Here is a 22,712-nt window from a genome sequence, read left to right on the forward strand (position 1 = left end):
AAATAACAAATCATAAAAACAAAAACAAAAATTACGCAGAGAATGAAGACATACTAGACCATTATCTTGGCAGGCATTTTGTTTATAATTTTTACAATCAATAATAGAATGTCCCTGTTTTACATAATATATATTTATATATATTTTATGTATATATATTTATATATTAGATATCTATATTTCAATAGAAAGACATAAAAAAGCCTTTTCAAATGAGGCATGATACGCAACACGCAACACTCTTATTTACAATATAGAGATGTACTTTCTACACAATTATAATAGATGTTCAGAGGCCAGAGAGGGTTTACAAAGACAGCAGAGCACCCCTATAAAAAAGAGGTGCACCATGCAGCTGGACGTTTATTGCCATTAGTTCTCACTATGTCCAGACAGCATATTGAAGTTAAAAATGGCATCTGGTTATTGGAGAAGATGATGATCATCAGATTCATCCCAGCTCCATAACCGCGGGCTACACAGTCTTTCAAAGGACCAGGGAATGACGAACATTGCTGATGAAAATTGGAAACACAACATGAAATGCACTCATCAGAGGGACAGGGCCCATCATTTGGCCAGAAAGGAGAAGCTGCTACCAACTTATGGTTCTGTACTGAGCATGGGCACTTGCCTAGGTCAGGAAACACAACATCATGTGCTGCACGACTAGGGAACAAATGTCTCCCAGGTTACAGAGCAAATACAGCACTCCTCATGAGGAACCAGAGTCTATGCCCAGCTCTGACTCGGGAGCTCAGACAAAAATTCCCAGTGGAAAGAGACCAGAGGACTCAGTGAACCCATATGCATTATGACCAGGATATAACAAGCATTTAGAAAGGACCCACTGAGAAACCCTAAATCCATTGTGTGGAACTCTGCCTTTGCAAGACATTCAAGTCTCCCTCAACAACTCTCTCTTTCTGTAACAGAATCCCACATGTCTCTACTCCTGCAAAGTTGCCCATCTGGACTCCTTCCCATGGTCTGCTTTTATTTTTCAAAGTCACGTTGTTAATATAAGAGGATCCAAAATTCTCAGATGAGCTTAGATTTACTTGGTTTTGTTACCATGGCATCAGTGACCTAGAGTCATGGTCCAGGTGCTGAAAACCCTGGTCCTAGATGTGTTTCCACACTTCAGGAGGGATTTTTGCAGAAGCAGGAGTTTTGATCTCCAAAAGATGAGGCTCCTGTCTTATTTATCCCTACTGTCCAGGTTCATTCATCTCTTCCATACAACTAAATGATTCTTTAGATTTCCTTTAGCCCATACAACACACTCAGTCTTTGAGACCTGACCATTAAGCATCCTGGTGATTTTCCAGACTCCCCTTTGAGTCACTTACCCATAACAGTTAATGTTGAGTCTTTAGTCTGGTTGGTCTCCTCCTATCTGATCTCACTTTTGTCCCTGTCATCTATTAGTTTTTATCAATGCAGTGACCTTTCCTAGCCCTTTATTTTCCTAAGGCAAGAAGACATTTCTATTGAAAGATAACCAGCACCCTTCTTAGAGCTCCCCTGAGGTTTTAATCCAGCACTCCTCCATTTAGATGTGTTTCTCCTTCCATGGAGAGAAGCAGCTGGCCACGTTAATGGTTTTAATTTTTTGCAATTGCATCAAATGCTAACATAGCATGTCTTTGGAAGTGTATCAGCAGGAGCTTCACATGTGTGTGCATTCATTTCAGTGCCTCCTTCTGCTAGGTTAGTCTCACCCAATGTTCCCTACTACAGACAAAGATGTAAGCAATCACTACAATAATTAGTGGATCAGGGCTCTGCATAGAAGAAGTCTGGGGAAGTAGGTGGAGCAACTGTTCATAGTTCAGTATATTCCTAGAGTCGTGTTTCTTTGTAAAAAACTTGTATTTACCAATAGTGTCACCTTTATCCCTCATTACCTTAAGTCACCCTGCTCACTGCTGTTATGAAATAAAACTGGGATTTGTAACGCATTCCTTGCTCCCTTGTTTAGAAAACATGAAGAGAGAAAATGAATATGGGCATCACATTTTCTTGAACAAGTGGCACATTTGAATCTATTGAGGATTCTATTTACACAAATATGTTCCACTTCTGCACAGAGATTAACCTGAGTTCTGAAATGCTTGTGTGCACTTAATCAGAAATGATAAAGCTATAAGCTAGTAACATATTGGGCAAGTCTAGTTAAGTTGGAGTAATCGCTCAGTGAGCCATTCGTGGCTAGCAAGGGGAGCTCATCAACTCCCAAGTCTTCTGTTTATTCTCTCATATTTTTCCTAGAAAACATCTTGAATGACACTCCAGGTAACTACACAAATTCAAGCAAAGTTTGTTGTCATGTAGTCTATTTGCTCAGCTTTCTCAAATCTCCAAAACAAAAGCACCTCTCATGTCAGGTTCCACCCCAGCCTCCATCCCCCAGCGCTGTTCCCTTGGAGTTTCATTCTGAAATGGTGAGGTCTGTAAAAGCAGGTCTCAGCTAAAGCTCTCCACCAGTCTTAAGCATTACCAAAGACCTGCTCCCTCAAAGCCACTACTTGAAGTAGTTGAGTCCTGCCACCAAGAAAAACTTCTCCAGGAAGAGTTCTGAATCCAGCACAGCGATGTGAGCGGCTCGGCCAATCAGGGTGTTGGCAGTGTTGGGCAGGGCATGGAACACGTTGTGTCGGATTAAAGTGCAGTCCTTGGCTTCAACCAGAGGGCCCAGGAGGTTGTTGATCATTTCTGCATAAACTGGCCCTGTGAAGTGGGGAAGAAGCATATGAAGCTAGTGCAGAAGTTAGCAGTGGAATCTAGAGAACATCACCAGATGTGTGTTGAAATTCTATTTCCGGGCAGACCTGTTATATAGCAGTTTCCAACCTCCTCCTAATGTTAGTGAATGAAATAAAATCAAAATTCTTTTTGTCTAGTCAGATTACAATAGCCAGAAGTCAGAAGGGGATTCCGAACAGCATCTTTGTGAACCCATGCACCAGAAGCTATGATAACGGTATTCGTGTTTCTCAATAATAGCTGTGCCTCCCAGCAGGGGAGCAGAGAAGGACGCATACAGTAGAGAGGACCCTCAGAGTTTCAAGTCCTATTTCAGGGGACGTTGGGGGTTGGAAACACAGCTCAATAGAGAGTTAGAAGCAGACATTTTCTGCTGTCATGCATAATGCAAGCCACGTGGCATTTCACCTGACTCCTCTGATACCAAAGAAGGAGAATGCAGTTTTCTTTATGTTGGTTTGTTTTGTTTTACAATTGTTAGTCTGAATTGACTCTTTCCACCTGAAAGATGCAATTTTGCATCAGGCCATAGGGATCTTGGAGCCATGCAGTGCAACTGAATTGCTGAACACTAGATAGATTCTCACACTGGGATCTACGATTCATCCCTCTTAGCTCTGTGTTCTTCTTTTCTGAAAAACTGTTGATGACAACTTTTATATCATTGACAGACACCTTCTAGAATGACCCTGACAGCTGGAATATTTTACTTTTGACTAACTTGGAGACAGTAATTGGAAGTTGTAAGTCAGATAAGCCTCTGGGTACCCATTCCAAACAACCGGGTCTGTTTTACAAAGCCAGCAGAGCAGTCACTTTGGAAGATGAAAGAGAGTTTATTCTGAGTTTAACAGTCCACAGCCTCACTCTGGACACTCCCCCATGCCACGTGAAGGGACTCACACCGTTTTCCTTTTCCCTCCAGTTACCAGCAGGGGAGAGTACTCAGAGGTCTGCTTTCCCAGACTGGGATGGACAGCTGGACTCCCCATTATGCTGGGGGTATGTATTTGGAGGTGTTTCTTTTCCCCCTCTTCTTAGGGTCTTGGCAGGAGCTTTGAGGTAAAGGGAATTGAAACATGAAATTGAAATAATTAGGGATTAGGTTGTAGCCATGTCAATTCAGCGAAAAAGAATGTGCGGTTAAAACAAAGAGTATGGCCATTCCCAAGAGCCCATTACTGTTTCAGAGTAGTGGTCATTACAATAGGCAATAATATGATGTGAGGTTACGCCACAGAAACTGTATGCATGAAATAGTCTTTCCGAGGGAAAATGCGAGTCAGCCAAAATTCAGCATCAAAGGAATAGTTAAGTAAACCATGCTTTGTGGGCTAAACAATTCTGCGCTCCTTTAAAATGATGTTTATGAACATTATGCAATAACACTTTTTAAATGATGTATGTGAATATTATGTAATAACAAGAAAAATGAATATTGCCAATAAATGGAAATAGAAGCATATTATTATTACACAAATACCATAATTTGTTTAAATTGTATATGCAATAAAGGTCAGAAGGTCATTTATTTAAAGAAAAAAGTCACTCAAAATGTAGTGATTACTCAACCAGATCATTTTCTGCTGAGACCTTGATTGGTTTCATAAGTCCTGGAAGCAATTGTTGGTATATTTTTTAACATGTATAGCAGACTCATATTTTTTCTCAAATACAGCACTATTTTTAAATTGATGGACTTTTGGGACAGGAGCAAATTATCTACATGACAATGTAGAGAACAAATTGGAAGGTTACGTGAAGTCAGACAGGTTGAGAGGTATTTTATTTCAGAATTTTTGAAAAATAAAAATATTGGTACTTCTTCCAGAAAAAAAAATGATAATCACATATGAACTAAACTTCATATCAAGTCTTCCAATCTGTTTAATTCACCAGTTAAGCCACATTTCTTTGATGCCCATGTAAAAATGTAACAGAAAGTATAAATTTAACAAAAGAGAGGGTGATTTTTTTCTTAAGATGACTAACAGGATCATTAATCAATTTAAGTCATATATTAATATCCTTTGAAGATACACTCCCTTTTCCTTAAAGGCCATTGTGAATACTAAATAAGATAAGCAAAGTGCATGAACTGTGCCCAGCACATAACAAATACAATTTGCTATGCTAGAGCAGGAGTTGTCAGACTTTCTCTGTAAATATTTAGGGCTTTCCAGGAAACGCAGTATAACTACTCAACATAATTCTGAATTCTAGCATGAAAGCAGTCATATACAATATGTAAATGATGGGTGTGGCTATGTTTCAATAAAACTTTATTTACAAAATGAGAGGGGGGTTGAATTTGACTTGTGGACCATAGTTGTTGAACTCTGTTCTTAAGCCTTTACCAAGGTTGAAATGTCAACAAAAATACTTCTCTATGTCAGGGAGATAAGAAAGTAGGCAAGGAAAATTAGCAAATCCCTGCACAAAGAAAGAGTTTGGCTGTCTCTTGACAACAGCTGTTTAGTTTAGTCAAGTCTGAACTCAAAACAAGATCATTGACTCTTTATTTATTGTCACAGGTCTTAGCATATAATGATGACCCATGGGTAATTAGAAAATATTTAAAAATTGATTAAAATATACATAAAAAAGCATCAATATTTAAAAATTAAGGCTGAAAAATTATAAGCAAATATCTTTAAATTAATATTTAATCTGAGAGACAGTAGAGTGAGATAGGCAGGCACCAATATACTCTAACAGTACAGGTGTTGCTGGTATCAATATTTTAGAAGACAATTTGGCAAAAAACTTTAAGAGTAGCAACTCATTAACATTTTTCTCTAATAATACCACTACTAGAAATCTGTTTTAATGAAATACCATAGATGTATTAAAAATTTATACATGCAAAGTCTTTCATCACATGATAACTAAAAAGAAAGCCTTCCAGAAGCAAGCTATATGTGCAGTAATTAAGAAGTTATTGATTAAATTATGGTATATGTATAAATATAGTCTATAATTATTAAAATGTGTTTGCATTTATGATATTTTATTAACATGGACAAATAAATATATTAGTCTAAATCAAATCATGACACAAAATTATAACTTTTATCATGAACACAGATGAAGAGACTAGAAGAAGAACATGGAAAGTAGGTAGTGATAGAGGTGGAGTTAGAAAGAGTAGGTAGTGATAGAGGTGGAGTTAGAAAGGATCATAAATTATGTAAATGAATTTGACTTTTTCAAATATTCTATAATGTTTTAATCAGAAAAAGAATCATTTTAGAACATGCCCTGTGTTACTTTTCATTACATATACCAGATGGTATAAAACACAATGCTATTTTATGTATTAAAAGTAATTTTTAAATATTTTTTCATCAAAATTCCTGTTGGATTTTCTAGATACCAATGAAAATTTGGAATAGACCCAATTATATGTTAGCACCAAATCTTTGCACCTTTGGTACACTATTTTTTGATAGTACCTTAAAATACAACAAAAATACTATTTACTTAAAAAATAATCAATACGCTTGACATAGAAATAAACAAATTAGATTGGATTCTAGAAGAGAAAGGGGACATTAGTGGACACTGACATAATTTGGATAAGGTCTGTAAATTAGATAATAATATTGTATCAGTATTAATTTTGTGATTTTGATAATTGTACAATGCTTATGTAAGATGCTAATATTGGGCATCAGAGTGAAATGTATACAGGAAGTTTTTTACACTGCTATTGCAACACTTTTTGAGTATAAAATTATTTCAAAATTAAAAGCTACAAACATGTTTAAAAAAAAAAAAAAAACAAGAATTAAACAAATTAACCAAAGGAAACCAGGAATGCCAGCCCACATGCATCTTGATTGTCTGGAAAATTCCTACCTATCCTTTAAAACCGAACTCATTGTCATCTCCACGGACCCTCGTCTGACTCTGTCCTACACCCTGTTCCACTTCTGGGCTGCCTTAATGCCTTAGGCATTATTTTATTTTTTGACTTACCACATTTTACTATCATTGCTATTACTTGTCAAGGCTCCAACTAGACAATGTGCCCCTTGAGGGCAGGGCCTGTCTCATTGAATTATACATCCCAGCCATCAATTTCAGTGACTGGCACACAATAGGACTGAACAAAAGTTTCATAATCTAATAAACATGCGACTGCTTATTACACAAAGGAAGGATCTGGCACAATAACATCAAGATGAGCTATGTTTATCCTATCACTAAGCTAAGATAAATGCAGCACTAAACCTATAGCCCAGGTGTTCCCAATAGGCATAGTCAATTTCACAAATTTACTTTTGCTTTTCAAATCTGAAAGTCCCTGAGCAAAAATTAAATGTAGCTTACCTGTGTGTCTGTCTTTGAGGGCAGTTTTACACATTTCGATCCTGGCTGAATGAAATGGCACATAGCGGTCTTGGGGAGAAGCAACCAGCACGACATTTTTAAAATACTGCAGCCCTGTAACAATTAGCCAGATGAGTACTTTTTACCCAAGTAGTTTCAACTTCAACATCCTCTGGAAATTTGCACAAATTTCCGGACTTGTCCCAGAAAGAGAAAAAATGATGACACACCACACACTAGTTGTATCACTGCACAAGGACATTCTGTCCTGAGGTTTAACAAGGCACAGTAGATGGCACAGAGGTATCATGGGGGCCTGTGGGAGCTTGAAAAAAGAAGTCACTACACAGGGGCTTTGCATTTGTGAGGGGAGATGAAGCCTGTTCTCATCAGCCATGAAAGCTAAGGAGACACACAGAAAGCTACTCTGGACACAGAGAAATAAGCAACAAGGATGAGATCATAAAAATCTTTTGGGGATAGAAATATTAAGGAGTTCATAAGGACGTCAGTCTGAGTATCCTGTTCTTCCTCCTCAACCCCAGCACCTCCTCTAATTCACCATGTACCATGCTTTAGGAAAACAGCCTCAGAACTCACCTTTCTGCAGCCAGTCTTGCCTTCCTGCAATCTGTCCCCACAATGCAGACAGAAGAACCCTTCAAATTCAATATCACGGTGTATCCCTCCAGGCCTCAAAGCCCATCGTGAACCTCCAGAGCACTGTAGACCACCCGGACACTCCGTCTGGACTGAGGCCATCCTTCTCATTCCTCAGATCCTGCTGGGTGGGTGGCTGTCAGCTCTTAGCCATGTGTCCCTTACTGAAGTGGTTCCCCTCATCAGACATCACACACTGGGGGCAGCCTACTTCAATAGCTGGCCAATACACAGGCAAGGAGGACAAAGGTGTAATGGCCAATACCTCCCCTTCCTTCAGGATCGCTCTCCAGGGCCACGTCCTACACCCCGATGGACCCTACGGTGATCATGCTGCAGTCCCACCTTCTTCTGCCAAGTCCTGCCTCCCTCCTCCTCCTCCACAGAAGATAGCTCTAAGAGCTCAACTCAACACACAGAGGCACAAAGTAGGAGAGGAACTCAGCCAGGCTCACAGATCAGCCTGTGGCTACACCAGACTCACAGGCACAGAGGGATCAGCAGAGTCAGTGTTTACAGAATGGTGGAAGACTGTGACCAAGAACAGACCCTGGGCCAGGCCAGCTTGCATGGTGGGACTGAGCAGGGCAATCAGGCAGCTGCTCCACTCCCCGACTGGCCATGGGGACCACTCGGCAATGACCACCATTACTGCTGTCCACTGTGGTCATTCCCANAAAATATTGGTACTTCTTCCAGAAAAAAAAATGATAATCACATATGAACTAAACTTCATATCAAGTCTTCCAATCTGTTTAATTCACCAGTTAAGCCACATTTCTTTGATGCCCATGTAAAATGTAACAGAAAGTATAAATTTAACAAAAGAGAGGGTGATTTTTTTCTTAAGATGACTAACAGGATCATTAATCAATTTAAGTCATATATTAATATCCTTTGAAGATACACTCCCTTTTCCTTAAAGGCCATTGTGAATACTAAATAAGATAAGCAAAGTGCATGAACTGTGCCCAGCACATAACAAATACAATTTGCTATGCTAGAGCAGGAGTTGTCAGACTTTCTCTGTAAATATTTAGGGCTTTCCAGGAAACGCAGTATAACTACTCAACATAATTCTGAATTCTAGCATGAAAGCAGTCATATACAATATGTAAATGATGGGTGTGGCTATGTTTCAATAAAACTTTATTTACAAAATGAGAGGGGGGTTGAATTTGACTTGTGGACCATAGTTGTTGAACTCTGTTCTTAAGCCTTTACCAAGGTTGAAATGTCAACAAAATACTTCTCTATGTCAGGGAGATAAGAAAGTAGGCAAGGAAAATTAGCAAATCCCTGCACAAAGAAAGAGTTTGGCTGTCTCTTGACAACAGCTGTTTAGTTTAGTCAAGTCTGAACTCAAAACAAGATCATTGACTCTTTATTTATTGTCACAGGTCTTAGCATATAATGATGACCCATGGGTAATTAGAAAATATTTAAAATTGATTAAAATATACATAAAAAAGCATCAATATTTAAAATTAAGGCTGAAAATTATAAGCAAATATCTTTAAATTAATATTTAATCTGAGAGACAGTAGAGTGAGATAGGCAGGCACCAATATACTCTAACAGTACAGGTGTTGCTGGTATCAATATTTTAGAAGACAATTTGGCAAAAAACTTTAAGAGTAGCAACTCATTAACATTTTCTCTAATAATACCACTACTAGAAATCTGTTTTAATGAAATACCATAGATGTATTAAAATTTATACATGCAAAGTCTTTCATCACATGATAACTAAAAGAAAGCCTTCCAGAAGCAAGCTATATGTGCAGTAATTAAGAAGTTATTGATTAAATTATGGTATATGTATAAATATAGTCTATAATTATTAAAATGTGTTTGCATTTATGATATTTTATTAACATGGACAAATAAATATATTAGTCTAAATCAAATCATGACACAAAATTATAACTTTTATCATGAACACAGATGAAGAGACTAGAAGAACATGGAAAGTAGGTAGTGATAGAGGTGGAGTTAGAAAGAGTAGGTAGTGATAGAGGTGGAGTTAGAAAGGATCATAAATTATGTAAATGAATTTGACTTTTCAAATATTCTATAATGTTTTAATCAGAAAAGAATCATTTTAGAACATGCCCTGTGTTACTTTTCATTACATATACCAGATGGTATAAAACACAATGCTATTTTATGTATTAAAAGTAATTTTAAATATTTTTTCATCAAAATTCCTGTTGGATTTTCTAGATACCAATGAAAATTTGGAATAGACCCAATTATATGTTAGCACCAAATCTTTGCACCTTTGGTACACTATTTTTTGATAGTACCTTAAAATACAACAAAATACTATTTACTTAAAAAATAATCAATACGCTTGACATAGAAATAAACAAATTAGATTGGATTCTAGAAGAGAAAGGGGACATTAGTGGACACTGACATAATTTGGATAAGGTCTGTAAATTAGATAATAATATTGTATCAGTATTAATTTTGTGATTTTGATAATTGTACAATGCTTATGTAAGATGCTAATATTGGGCATCAGAGTGAAATGTATACAGGAAGTTTTTTACACTGCTATTGCAACACTTTTGAGTATAAAATTATTTCAAAATTAAAAGCTACAAACATGTTTAAAAAAAAAAAAAAACAAGAATTAAACAAATTAACCAAAGGAAACCAGGAATGCCAGCCCACATGCATCTTGATTGTCTGGAAAATTCCTACCTATCCTTTAAAACCGAACTCATTGTCATCTCCACGGACCCTCGTCTGACTCTGTCCTACACCCTGTTCCACTTCTGGGCTGCCTTAATGCCTTAGGCATTATTTTATTTTTTGACTTACCACATTTTACTATCATTGCTATTACTTGTCAAGGCTCCAACTAGACAATGTGCCCCTTGAGGGCAGGGCCTGTCTCATTGAATTATACATCCCAGCCATCAATTTCAGTGACTGGCACACAATAGGACTGAACAAAAGTTTCATAATCTAATAAACATGCGACTGCTTATTACACAAAGGAAGGATCTGGCACAATAACATCAAGATGAGCTATGTTTATCCTATCACTAAGCTAAGATAAATGCAGCACTAAACCTATAGCCCAGGTGTTCCCAATAGGCATAGTCAATTTCACAAATTTACTTTTGCTTTTCAAATCTGAAAGTCCCTGAGCAAAATTAAATGTAGCTTACCTGTGTGTCTGTCTTTGAGGGCAGTTTTACACATTTCGATCCTGGCTGAATGAAATGGCACATAGCGGTCTTGGGGAGAAGCAACCAGCACGACATTTTAAAATACTGCAGCCCTGTAACAATTAGCCAGATGAGTACTTTTACCCAAGTAGTTTCAACTTCAACATCCTCTGGAAATTTGCACAAATTTCCGGACTTGTCCCAGAAAGAGAAAAAATGATGACACACCACACACTAGTTGTATCACTGCACAAGGACATTCTGTCCTGAGGTTTAACAAGGCACAGTAGATGGCACAGAGGTATCATGGGGCCTGTGGGAGCTTGAAAAAAGAAGTCACTACACAGGGGCTTTGCATTTGTGAGGGGAGATGAAGCCTGTTCTCATCAGCCATGAAAGCTAAGGAGACACACAGAAAGCTACTCTGGACACAGAGAAATAAGCAACAAGGATGAGATCATAAAATCTTTTGGGGATAGAAATATTAAGGAGTTCATAAGGACGTCAGTCTGAGTATCCTGTTCTTCCTCCTCAACCCCAGCACCTCCTCTAATTCACCATGTACCATGCTTTAGGAAAACAGCCTCAGAACTCACCTTTCTGCAGCCAGTCTTGCCTTCCTGCAATCTGTCCCCACAATGCAGACAGAAGAACCCTTCAAATTCAATATCACGGTGTATCCCTCCAGGCCTCAAAGCCCATCGTGAACCTCCAGAGCACTGTAGACCACCCGGACACTCCGTCTGGACTGAGGCCATCCTTCTCATTCCTCAGATCCTGCTGGGTGGGTGGCTGTCAGCTCTTAGCCATGTGTCCCTTACTGAAGTGGTTCCCCTCATCAGACATCACACACTGGGGCAGCCTACTTCAATAGCTGGCCAATACACAGGCAAGGAGGACAAAGGTGTAATGGCCAATACCTCCCCTTCCTTCAGGATCGCTCTCCAGGGCCACTTCCTACACCCCGATGGACCCTACGGTGATCATGCTGCAGTCCCACCTTCTTCTGCCAAGTCCTGCCTCCCTCCTCCTCCTCCACAGAAGATAGCTCTAAGAGCTCAACTCAACACACAGAGGCACAAAGTAGGAGAGGAACTCAGCCAGGCTCACAGATCAGCCTGTGGCTACACCAGACTCACAGGCACAGAGGGATCAGCAGAGTCAGTGTTTACAGAATGGTGGAAGACTGTGACCAAGAACAGACCCTGGGCCAGGCCAGCTTGCATGGTGGGACTGAGCAGGGCAATCAGGCAGCTGCTCCACTCCCCGACTGGCCATGGGGACCACTCGGCAATGACCACCATTACTGCTGTCCACTGTGGTCATTCCCATGTAGCAGGCAGAGTCTTCAACACCTCTATGCACTTCCATGTGACAGAGAGAGGGTGCAGGTATAATAGCAGGCTTGCCTGACAGTGACCCCCGTCTCCCACGCACAGTCAACACCAGTGGAGAATGTTGCATCTGCCTTTTGTGTAGATGGGCCTGCACCTGGGTGAAGCTGGCACACAGATCTTGGGCCTACGCAGTGAGAACATTGAAAAACTGGCACAAAGCGGAATCTACAGCTTCTGGTTATTGAAATGATCTTACACGCACCTTGGCTCAATCTATCACATGCCATATGGGCAATGGGCAAGAGGAGCTGAGTTCCTGGTAGCTGTTGGCCTCCCAATGAGCCGAAGAGGCTTTGAGTGCTGCGCCTCCTGACTAGGCCCTTTTGTGAGTGAATCCATGTAGCATTATATCTCATTTGTGTCTCAGGAGTTGAATTCCAAGCTCAAACTCATAACTGCAGCGATGGGGGAAACCACTGACCTGTTTTTTGGCTTAGTTGGTATAGGAAACATTTGCGCAAATCAGCGTTATCCCTGAAGGTCAGCTGCAGTAGAGACCCGGATTTCTTCAGTTTCTGCATGAGCCATAAGCCTAGGAAGACAAAAACAAAACAAAAATCAAAAACATAAAACAAAACAAAAAATCACTGGGATGGAATTTTGGTGAGATGAATGTTAAACTGCGAATTTTAGTTAACTTGAAAGTAAGAGAGAAGTAAGCATATTAGCAAATAATTGGGAAGTTAGAGGTAAATTTGTCCTCTCATGTACTGGTGGCAAGGACTTAAACCATCCTGCAAAAATGATAGGACCACAGGCTTGGGAGTAAGGAACTACCTACACTCTTCCATCCAGTCAATCTTCTTCTGAAAAACAAGCCTAGGGTAATAATTTTCAATGCAAAATAATATAAAAATGATCCTAACAGATACATTTAGGATACTGTAAAGCTAGAATAAATGTCTCACTTCACAAGTCATCTGTTGGCCGGGCATGGTGGCTCATGCCTGTAATCTCAGCACTTTGGGAGGCCAAGGTGGGTGGATCACCTGAGGTCAGGAGTTCGAGACCAGGCNAAAAAAAAAAAAAAAAAATTAGCCAGGTGTGGTGGCAGGCACCTGTAATCCCAGCTACTCCGGAGGCTGAGCCAGAAGAATCACTTGAACCTGGGAGGCAGAGGTTGCAGTGAGTCGAGATTGTGCCATTGCACTCTAGCCTGGGCGACAAGAGCAAGACTCCCTCTCAAAAAGCAAAACTAAAACAAAACTCATCTGTTTAGCTATGCTTAGGCAAACACTAACATTGATGAGTGTAAGGATTATGTAACCACAACAAGCAAATTAATCTGATAGAAATACAAGGAAATAAGCAAGCTATGGTATGTACATATATTACACTGACTGCTATGTCAATGTGTGTGTGCAAAGATAAATAGAATGAAATATATAAAATTACTCTGGATATGATAGATTGGAGAAATTATTAGTAAAGTCTCTCTTTATAAAAAATATTTTATAATGTTGCAAGATTACTTTATAACTGTGGGCAGGAGGTAGGAAATGTAGTTTAACAAATTTGTTTCTGTTCAAAGAATGGCTTCCTTGGTTTGGGAGGAAAGACAGAGTGCAGAGGAAAGGACTTCCATTTGTTATGTGCCAATGTGTCGGATAACTCATGTTCACAAGTATGCCCTAAAATAACTTAAAAGCAAACTAACTAAACTGACCAGGTCATGAGGAAACAATGTGAGTGTTGGGAGAGGACAGGGGACAGTGGCAGAGGCCTAGAGGATTACAGGGACAAGGAAGCTTCTCAGGGGTGACCCTAATGCCACATAATGGGCTTGAACAATCAGGGACTACTGAGATATTTGTTAAGAACATGATTTAATAAATGATTTGTTATTACATGTAAAACTCAGTGCCCTCCTTGGGCTTCCATACACCAAACCATGTCACCTCCTCAGCTAAAATCTCGTGAGTAGTATCTACAAGGTCTACAGGGTAAGTCTAACATCTTCACGAGTCATTCGAGGTCCTTCTTTGTCTGGCTCTTGCTGATATATTCGACCTCCCATAGATGTGAGTTAACCTCATTTCCTTCCCCTGTGTAATTCAACACAGAAATTCTTCAACAATTCTATGATACACACACGCACATATGCACCTACATAACACATATATGTATACATACATATATCGTATACATGCTTGTACACATACATATATGTATGCATACATATACACAAACACAGATACACACACATAATCTCCATTTTACAGACAGGGAGACTGAGGAGCACAGAGATCAAATGTCTAGGCCAGAGTCTTCCTCAAGTGTCCTGGTCAGGACTTAACCACAGGTTTGTCATGCAGGTGGCCTGATTCAGAGTCCCTGTTCTCTTCATCACAACGCCATGCCTTGTCAATCTTTTCCAACCAGGACTCCAGGGACACTGCCTTTTATTCACAGAAATTTGAAGGCAGAAAGGATCCTGGAAAACATCTAGTGTCACCTCACTCAGCCCCCAGACACAAAGGCCGCACCTCTAAGGCCAGGACTCCTCCCTCCATGCCATGCTTGGAAAAGACTCCACAGTCACAGGGTTTCATCTGGAAGAACTCCTGTCCCCAGTTTCAGGTCCCGGAGGCCCCAGATTAATTCTGAGGAATGACAAATCCTAGAAGAGTCTTACCTGTACTAACCAGGGTGCTGTTGTTGTACAGGGTTCCCAGGTGAGGCCCAGAGAGTGACAGGAACGTGTGGAGTTTGTTGAGGTAATACCGGAACCGGGGCCGTGTGAGGACCGATCGGATGATGATATTGCCAAGAGAATGGCCAATGAAGCTGTGGAGAGATGGAAAAGGTACCCGTGAGTGTGACGGTGAACGCTGGTGCCCAAGAGCGCAGTGCTGGAAGCATCAGGGGCCAGCGTCCTCCACCTCCCACTGAATGTAGGGGCACTGGCAAAGAGCATGGGGACTGCCAACTCATCCTCATCAGGTTTCCAAACCCTGACCATGAGAAGCCTGAGATGGGGTCTTTGTGAATGGGAGCTTTGTGCCCAGTCAGGGCAGAAGTGTGGGCATTTCAGCCAGCTTCATGCTGTTAGAGCAGCCTGCCTTTATTCCACATGCGGGAAGGGAAGGTCCTTCCTGAAATGCACCTCTGAACATTGAAATCTCCTGGTCATTCATAGGATCAGGTCCCAAGTCCTTATCCTGCTTGGGAGGCCATTCATCCTCTCCTTCACCTGCTATATATGTACTGAACCACCTGCTTACAGCCCATGCTGTTAGACCCCCTCCTGCAGGCTCTGCTCCAGCCATACTCCTACTCACAGGCCCACGTGTTCAATGCATGATTACTCTCAAGTTAAATACTTATTTATTGAGAGTCTATTATATGAGAGGCTATACCTTCCCACCTCTACTCATGATGAGCATACAACCAGCCAAGAAAAGAAGTCAGTGTCAGCCTACGAAGCTGCCTTACCTAGCTTTTCTTTTATTCTTTTTTTTTTTTTAGTCTAACCTCTATAGGCTTCATTTGTGGAATAAAGAAGTAATATTTTATATCTGAAGACTAAATGGGATAATGCATATCAAGGGATTAGCACTATGTCTACATATTCGAATGCATGAAAAATGCAAGCTGCTTACTAGCACTGTCATCACTGAAGCAGTTGGTACAGTGTAAGAATAAAAGCAGTGCTGATTGGAACCCTCTCTTTGGGGTGGGCAACTCATTCTGCTTTTTCTTTTCTTTTCTTTTCTTTTTTTTTTTTTTTTTGAGATGCAGTCTCACTCTGTTGCCAAGGCTGGAGTGCAGTGGCGCAATCGCGGCTCACCGCAAGCTCCGCCTCCCGGGTTCACACCATTCTCCTGCCTCAGTCTCCCAAGTAGCTGGGACTATAGGCGCCCGCCACCACGCCTGGCTAATTTTTTTGTGTTTTTAGTAGAGACGAGGTTTCACCGTGTTAGCCAGGATGGTCTGTATCTCCTGACCTCGTGATCTGCCCACCTCGGCCTCCCAAAGTGCTGGGATTACAGGCGTGAGCCACCGCGCCTGGCCTTTTTCACACATCATCTCAGTGCTAGTTCCCCTTAATAGATAAGAAAACAGAAGTTTAGAGATTTAGAAACCTTGCAAAAGGTTCTGTATCTGGTACATGGTAAGAAACAAGATTTCAACTTGTGAGTGTTAGAACAAGAATTCAAACCTAGGAATTTTTGTTTTAAGTCAAATACTCTTGCTACAGAACTACAAAAATTGTTATTCTCCCTGATATAAACTATGGCAGATATGAATGTATACAACAGACCTGGTACTTACTTCTGCTTTAAAAATAATTTATTAAAAGTCACAAGTTAGCTTAGCTCAGTGGTATACAGAAGGCATCATAATATTGCTTTTATACAGCAAATACTCAAAAATGTCCCCCCTCTTCCCCCAGCATTAACTACCTGTGGTTTCCTTTTACCTAATTCGGGATATGGAGAGGTTGTACAACTGAATGTGTTGAATGATTTCATCCAACAACCGATCCGTCATGGTATCAAAATCTGCAAATGTGTCCATCTGGAAGAAGAGAGAGGAACAGGTGTTGGGTATGGTTGTGGCGGGGGCTGGGCTCTGTGCAGAGCCTGTCTTCTTCCACTAAACACCGTGGTGTCTACTGGGGTGTGCCTACCTCTGATGTTAGGGCTACAGGATGAGATATGACCTCAGGACGAAAGGCCCACAGACTGGGGCTCTAAGGAAGAAACACGGAGACGCTCAGGAACACTCAGCTGGGAGGGCGGCTGACACTGAAGTAGCAAGCTTGTGGTGCCGACTGCTACACCACGTGCCTGGAGTGTCAGCATGCCGCTGGGATTGCTGCCCCCGCTTCACAGAGGAGGAAATAGGCTCTGGGAGGGGAGGCCGCCTGTTCACCTCACATGACCCAGGGTTCACACCAAGACAGGCCTCACTGCAGAGGCCCTCCCCTTTCTGTGGCATAGCCTTTAGAGTATGCAGTCAGCTTTGGGAAGGATCGTAAAGTCACCCACGTCTTAGGATGGATAGTGGAAGGACCCAGGAGATCAAAGGAAGAGGAGGAACGCCACACATGTCCTTGGATATTTGAAGGGCAGCAATAAGGAAAATATATTAGATTGGTTTATATAACCTCAAGGGCTAACTTTTAGAAACATGAATTAGAGTCAAAGGGAAATAGATTTGGGGCCAATATCCAAAAATGTTTGAAAAGTCCCTCATATGTGGAGCTGTCCTATAACATCATGGGCTGCCAAGAGCTAGGAAAAGTGAACAGGATGTCTCACAAATGTCCATCCAGTGAAGAAAGGAGTACATGTTGGGGGATAGGAGTGGTGAAGAGAAGACCTTTATGAGTTTCTGTCACCTGCCATCCAATGAGCTTTGAGGCGTGACAGAATAAAGCATACTGCAAAGTCTCTAGACTTCCTGGAATAAGAAAGAACCATAAGCTCTTCTGCTTATGGGATCTCTGCCTTGGACCTGTTGCTTCCCATCTAAACCTCAGTCTCCTTATTTATTAAAGGGGGATAGTGTCGCTACCTCCTTAGTGCCATGTTAAAAATTAGATAAAATAGGACAGGTGCGGTGGCTCATGCATGTAATCACAGCACTTTGGGAGGCCAAGGCAGGTGGATTACGAGGTCAGGAGATCAAGACCATCCTGTCTTACATGGTGAAGCCCCGTCTCTACTAAAACTACAAAAAATTAGTTGGGTGTGGTGGCACATGCCTGTAGTTCAGGAGGCTGAGGCAGGAGAATTACTTGAACCCAGGAGGTGGAGGCTGCAGTGAGCCGAAGTTGCACCACTGCACTCCAGCCTTGGCGACAGAGCGAGACCCCGTCTCAAAAAAAAAAAAAAAAAAAAATTAGGTAAAATATACCTAAGAGAGATGCTGCTTTTTTTCTCTAACTTTTCAGAGCCTATTTCCTCATCTGCAAAATATTAATTCAACATACACATTATTTAAACAAGTGGCTATAATTATGATGCCTGAGTTGACCATGATGAGCTATGCTTTGGAAATCACAGTAGGTTTAAAAAGTAATACCAGGAACTCCCCAACCAAGGCGTTTAAAAGTATATTAATACATACTGAAAGTGGACCTGCTGATGAGACAACTTTCTTTTTTTTTTTTGAGACAGAGTCTCGATCTGTCGCAAAGGCTGGAGCACAGTGGTGCGATCTCGACTCACTGCAACCTCCGCCTCCCGGGTTCACTCCATTCTCCTGCCGAGTAGCTGGGACTACAGGTGCCTGCCACAACGCCCGGCTAAGTTTTTGTGTTTTTGGTAGAGACAGGGTTTCACCATGTCAGCCAGGATGGTCTCGATCTCCTGACCTCATGATCCGCCCACCTTGGCCTCCCAAAGTGCTGGGATTACACTGCGCCCGGCCGAGACAACTTTCAAAAAGTAGCAATGCGTGCATAATCAGTACTGAGTGGCCAACTCCTGCAATTAAGTGAATTGTGTAAAGGTCCAGCTCTAAAGACCTGAGGTTTCCAGGTTGAACCCAGCAACCATGAAGCCGCATCAGAGAGGTGCAAGATGTGCACACCCAGAAGGATTATTTCCTGACTGGCTCTCTCTTACTAACAATTCTTATCTTCCCTGCAAAGAAAACCTCACTAGCACAAATCACAAACACCAAGTGAGCAAGTGCTGCTCACTCATTTCCCTGCTCCCTCCTCTGACTGGCCTGGTTATTCTCTTTTCTTTACTTTTCGCTTTTTCTTTTCTTTTCTTTTCTTTTTTTTTTTTTTGAGACAGCATCTTGCTCTTTGACCCATGCTAGAGTGCCGTGGTGTGATCACAGTTCACTGCAACCTCGACCTCCTTGGGCTCACGTGATCCTCCCACTTCAGTCTCCCAAGTAGCTGGGAATACAGGCGTCCACCATCATACCAAGCTAATTTTTGTATTTTTTGTAGACAAAGGGTCTCACTTTGTTGCCCAGGCTGTTTCTGAACTCCTAGGCTCAAGCGATCTGCCTGCCTCAGCTTCCCAAAGTGCTGGGTGAGCCACCGCGCCTGGCCATCCTCTCTTAGCACTGGGTCAGATTTGTTCATGTATTAAAGTTGGGTGCACACAGGAATTATCTTCCTGGAGATCACATATAGTATCCTCCTCTCCGGGACAGGCTGACATGGACCCTGCCTAACTCCCAGAAGCTCCGTCCCCTCTCCTGTGAGGGGATGGTGATATCAACGTGTGATAGAACTGCCATGAAGTTAAATGAGGAAACAAGTATGGAGTACGCAGATGCTCCAAAAAAACACTTTCTTCTCTCTCCCTCAACATCTGTACCTCTGTGTACTGCATGGTGCACAACTTCGCCTAGAGCAGGTGCCCAAGTAAAGGCAGCAGAACTGAGTGCCAACAGTTGGGAAGTGAGTCATTACCCAAATAACTTATGCTCTCACTTGCCACCCGCCCTAATGCCCTGTGAAGGCAAAGGCTCCAGTCAACTGATTCACGTGTTCTCATTTCTTACCCTTTCCTCTCCCTCCCAAAATAAAACAGCATGTCTTTTCTTTCCAGCCCATCCAAATGCCTGGCCAGCATTTCTTTTCATGGTCTCCTCCTATCTGTGTGTGTCCATAAATTATCATGGTGCATTGAGGAGGCTCATATAAGCATGCATCCAGGGTTCTTTCAGCTCTGGTGTTTTTATCATCATACCTGATTCTTTTCAGACATCAGGAAGTCCAGTTTTCCTCCAGGGAGCCCCAGTTCTATGAATGTCTTTACCAGTCGAAGGTCTGCACTGTTCCCTAAAAATGACAGATAACCCCCACCCCAGTCCCGTAGTTAGTCACATAAAATATTGACACACGAGGAATTTCTTTCTCTCTCCCTCTTCCCCCATTTCTACTGGGTTTTCTCAGTTTTGGTTAAGTAGTTAATATAAACAACAAAAACAGCTACAATCCCGGCTCTCCTGCCACCCCTCGGCCCCCCACACTCAGAGCCTGGTCCTTTCTAGCAGTCCCACCTCGACAGAGTTATCCCTGATCTGTGAGCATGTGGCTTGTGAACACTCTGCATGCAGGAACGGTGGGAGGTACACCGCCTCCCCTTCTTCCACAGCAAATCCCATTTTGCAAGTGGTTCTTTCGCATGGCTGATGGGGCACAATGGGACCCCTACCAGCCCTGTCTTCAGTTACTTGCTTAATAGAAGACTATCTAGTACTGCCATTTACAGGTAATCTGCAAGCCTCCCCCTACCTCCCAATTGGCCAATCATGGCACAGTGATCTAAATATACTAGGACTGTCTCTTGGGAACAAGAGTCACGGCAAAGCAAGCTCTATGGAGGCACAGCAGTGGGCATTGGGGCAGAGGGATGAAAGGTTAAGAATGCAAGGCTATCAAGGCACGAAGAACACAGGAAATGCATTCCCAAAATAAAAGTCATGTGAAAAAAATGGATTTAATACAACAGAATAAGGTTTATATGCCAGTAGAGTGAGGCATAAATTTAATGTTGGTCGTACGGGTTCAATTACGTCTTAATAAATGTTTCTCCTATTTCTTAAAAGTTCCCTGTAGAGACCGGTGCGGTGAATCACGCCTGTAATCCCAGCACTTTGGGAGGCCAAGGCAGGCGGATCACGAGGTCAGATCAAAACCATCCTGGTTAACAAGGTGAAATCCCGTCTCTACTAAAAATACAAAAAATTAGCTGGGTGTGGTGGCGGGAGCCTGTAGTCCCAGCTACTTGGGAGGCTGAGGCAGGAGAACAGTGTGAACCTGGGAGGCAGAGCTTTCAGGGAGCCGAGATCGTGCCACTGCACTCCAGCCTGGGGGACAGAGCAAGACTCCACCTCAAAAAAATAAAAATAAATAAATAAATACGTTCCCTGTAGAGCTGAAAGTTAGAAGCTAATTATTTGGATATATAAATCACTTACTTTACTATGTAAATATGCCCCACAGGTCATAGTTCCAAAATAGTCTGTAAACTGTGAGTGAAAATATCATTCTTTACGAAACTACCCAATGATTCAAAGGAGGATTAACGTGCCACGTGGAATTGGGGGAAGTCCAGGTGTTCGGGGTTGTCCCTGATGCTTTAGGATGACTCAGATATGCCCAAACGCCCACCCATGTTGGTGGCCTGTCAGAGTCCATGCCCAAACTTGTAAGGTCACAGTCACAAAATGGTCATTTTTTTAAGGAAATCTCTGCATTTTGTGTTATGACGTTAATTATTATCCATTCCCTCTTTCATTTTTGTCAGTAAAATTAGGCTCTTTGGTTCCACTGTTGCTATTGTTTGAAGTTCCCTAATGATATGCCAGGGCCTGCCTTAGGAAAACAAAAGCTGCAAGTGTTGATATTCAGCATAAAGTGTTAAGCAAGGGGTGGAAATGGCCCCCTCTCCTTCAGCTACTGAGGGAAAGAGAACTTTCTGCAACTTAAAATTGTCTCAGAAAATATGATTTAATATGGTGTTCTTAATAAACTGAGAACATTTATAAGAATACAAATCCTGAGTATTTTGTACAACATGAAGAGTTGCGTCAATATTCATAACTGTTATCAATGTGCTCAGCTCTCTGTTAATACAAATAAGCCCTTGGAAATGGAATTTGAACAAGTGGATCCTGAAAATTCTGCAGAGTTTAGGCAGATGCACCTTGAAGTAGGGAACTCGTCTTCCAAAGCACCCTGTGCTTGGTATCATTTGTGGTTTTCATGACTTGTTGCCCAGTTGATAATGTGATCCATGGCTCCGTTTTCTGACAGTACAAAATGGGTGAAGCCTCTCTATCTTTATAACATTCCTCATCTTTCATGTGCATGATGGAAAAAAATTGCCTATAGCCTGATCGGATGTCTTATTTTAACAAATATATTGAAAGTCTTATCTCATTTTACTTTAGTGTCATATACATGAGAGGTACAGACTGGTCATGCACGACATTGAGTTGATGAGTGAGAAAGTTTGTTTTGTTCCTGCAAATCTCAGAACCTAGCAAAGTCCCTGGTATAGAAAAGGTATTCTATAAGTGGGAGGTAAATAAAAATAGGTAGCAAAATAGTTTGGGCCACTAACCTGAGCTCCTCAAAATGAATACATGTATTCATTCCTCTCCATTTCTTCCTTTATTCAGACCATTGTATTGACTCATGAATTCCATGAATTCGTGGGTTCAAATTACTGTGTTCATGCATTTCATTAATATATTCATTCCCATAATATATTAATTTCATTAATTCATTCACTCCATTCATTCTTTTACTTTGTACACTTATTCTATTAATCATTTATATCATTTATTTATGTATTGATTTATCCCATTCACTCCTTCACTACATTTATTCATTCATTCATGTATTTTATTTAGTTAACAGATTTTTGGGGACAGAGAG

The 22,712-nt window shown here is 41.3% G+C and overlaps 1 protein-coding gene across 8 annotated transcripts in view; it reads right to left on the minus strand.

The window, feature by feature from the left end:
- Positions 1-61: 61 nt before the first annotated feature.
- The window catches only part of FAM135B (family with sequence similarity 135 member B), a 360,972-nt gene continuing 338,321 nt past the window's right edge, over positions 62-22,712 (minus strand). For 5 of the 8 annotated variants that reach the window (XM_017852949.1, XM_017852948.1, XM_017852947.1 and 2 more), the window contains 6 exons: positions 20,014-20,105; positions 16,770-16,867; positions 14,982-15,133; positions 12,768-12,878; positions 7,105-7,218; positions 62-2,733 (listed from right to left, as the gene is read on the minus strand). In XM_017852949.1, coding sequence (XP_017708438.1) covers positions 2,528-2,733; positions 7,105-7,218; positions 12,768-12,878; positions 14,982-15,133; positions 16,770-16,867; positions 20,014-20,105 — 773 coding nt within the window. In that variant the 3' untranslated portion in view covers positions 62-2,527. Of the gene's footprint in view, positions 2,734-7,104; positions 7,219-10,949; positions 11,063-12,767; positions 12,879-14,981; positions 15,134-16,752; positions 16,868-20,013; positions 20,106-22,712 lie in introns of those variants that run through there. The other 3 variants (XM_017852950.1, XM_017852953.1, XM_017852955.1) reach the window with 3 other exon arrangements.

This window comes from Rhinopithecus bieti, unplaced genomic scaffold (assembly GCF_001698545.2).
Source record: "Rhinopithecus bieti isolate Rb0 unplaced genomic scaffold, ASM169854v2 scaffold_34489, whole genome shotgun sequence".
Taxonomy (NCBI): Eukaryota; Metazoa; Chordata; class Mammalia; order Primates; family Cercopithecidae; genus Rhinopithecus; species Rhinopithecus bieti.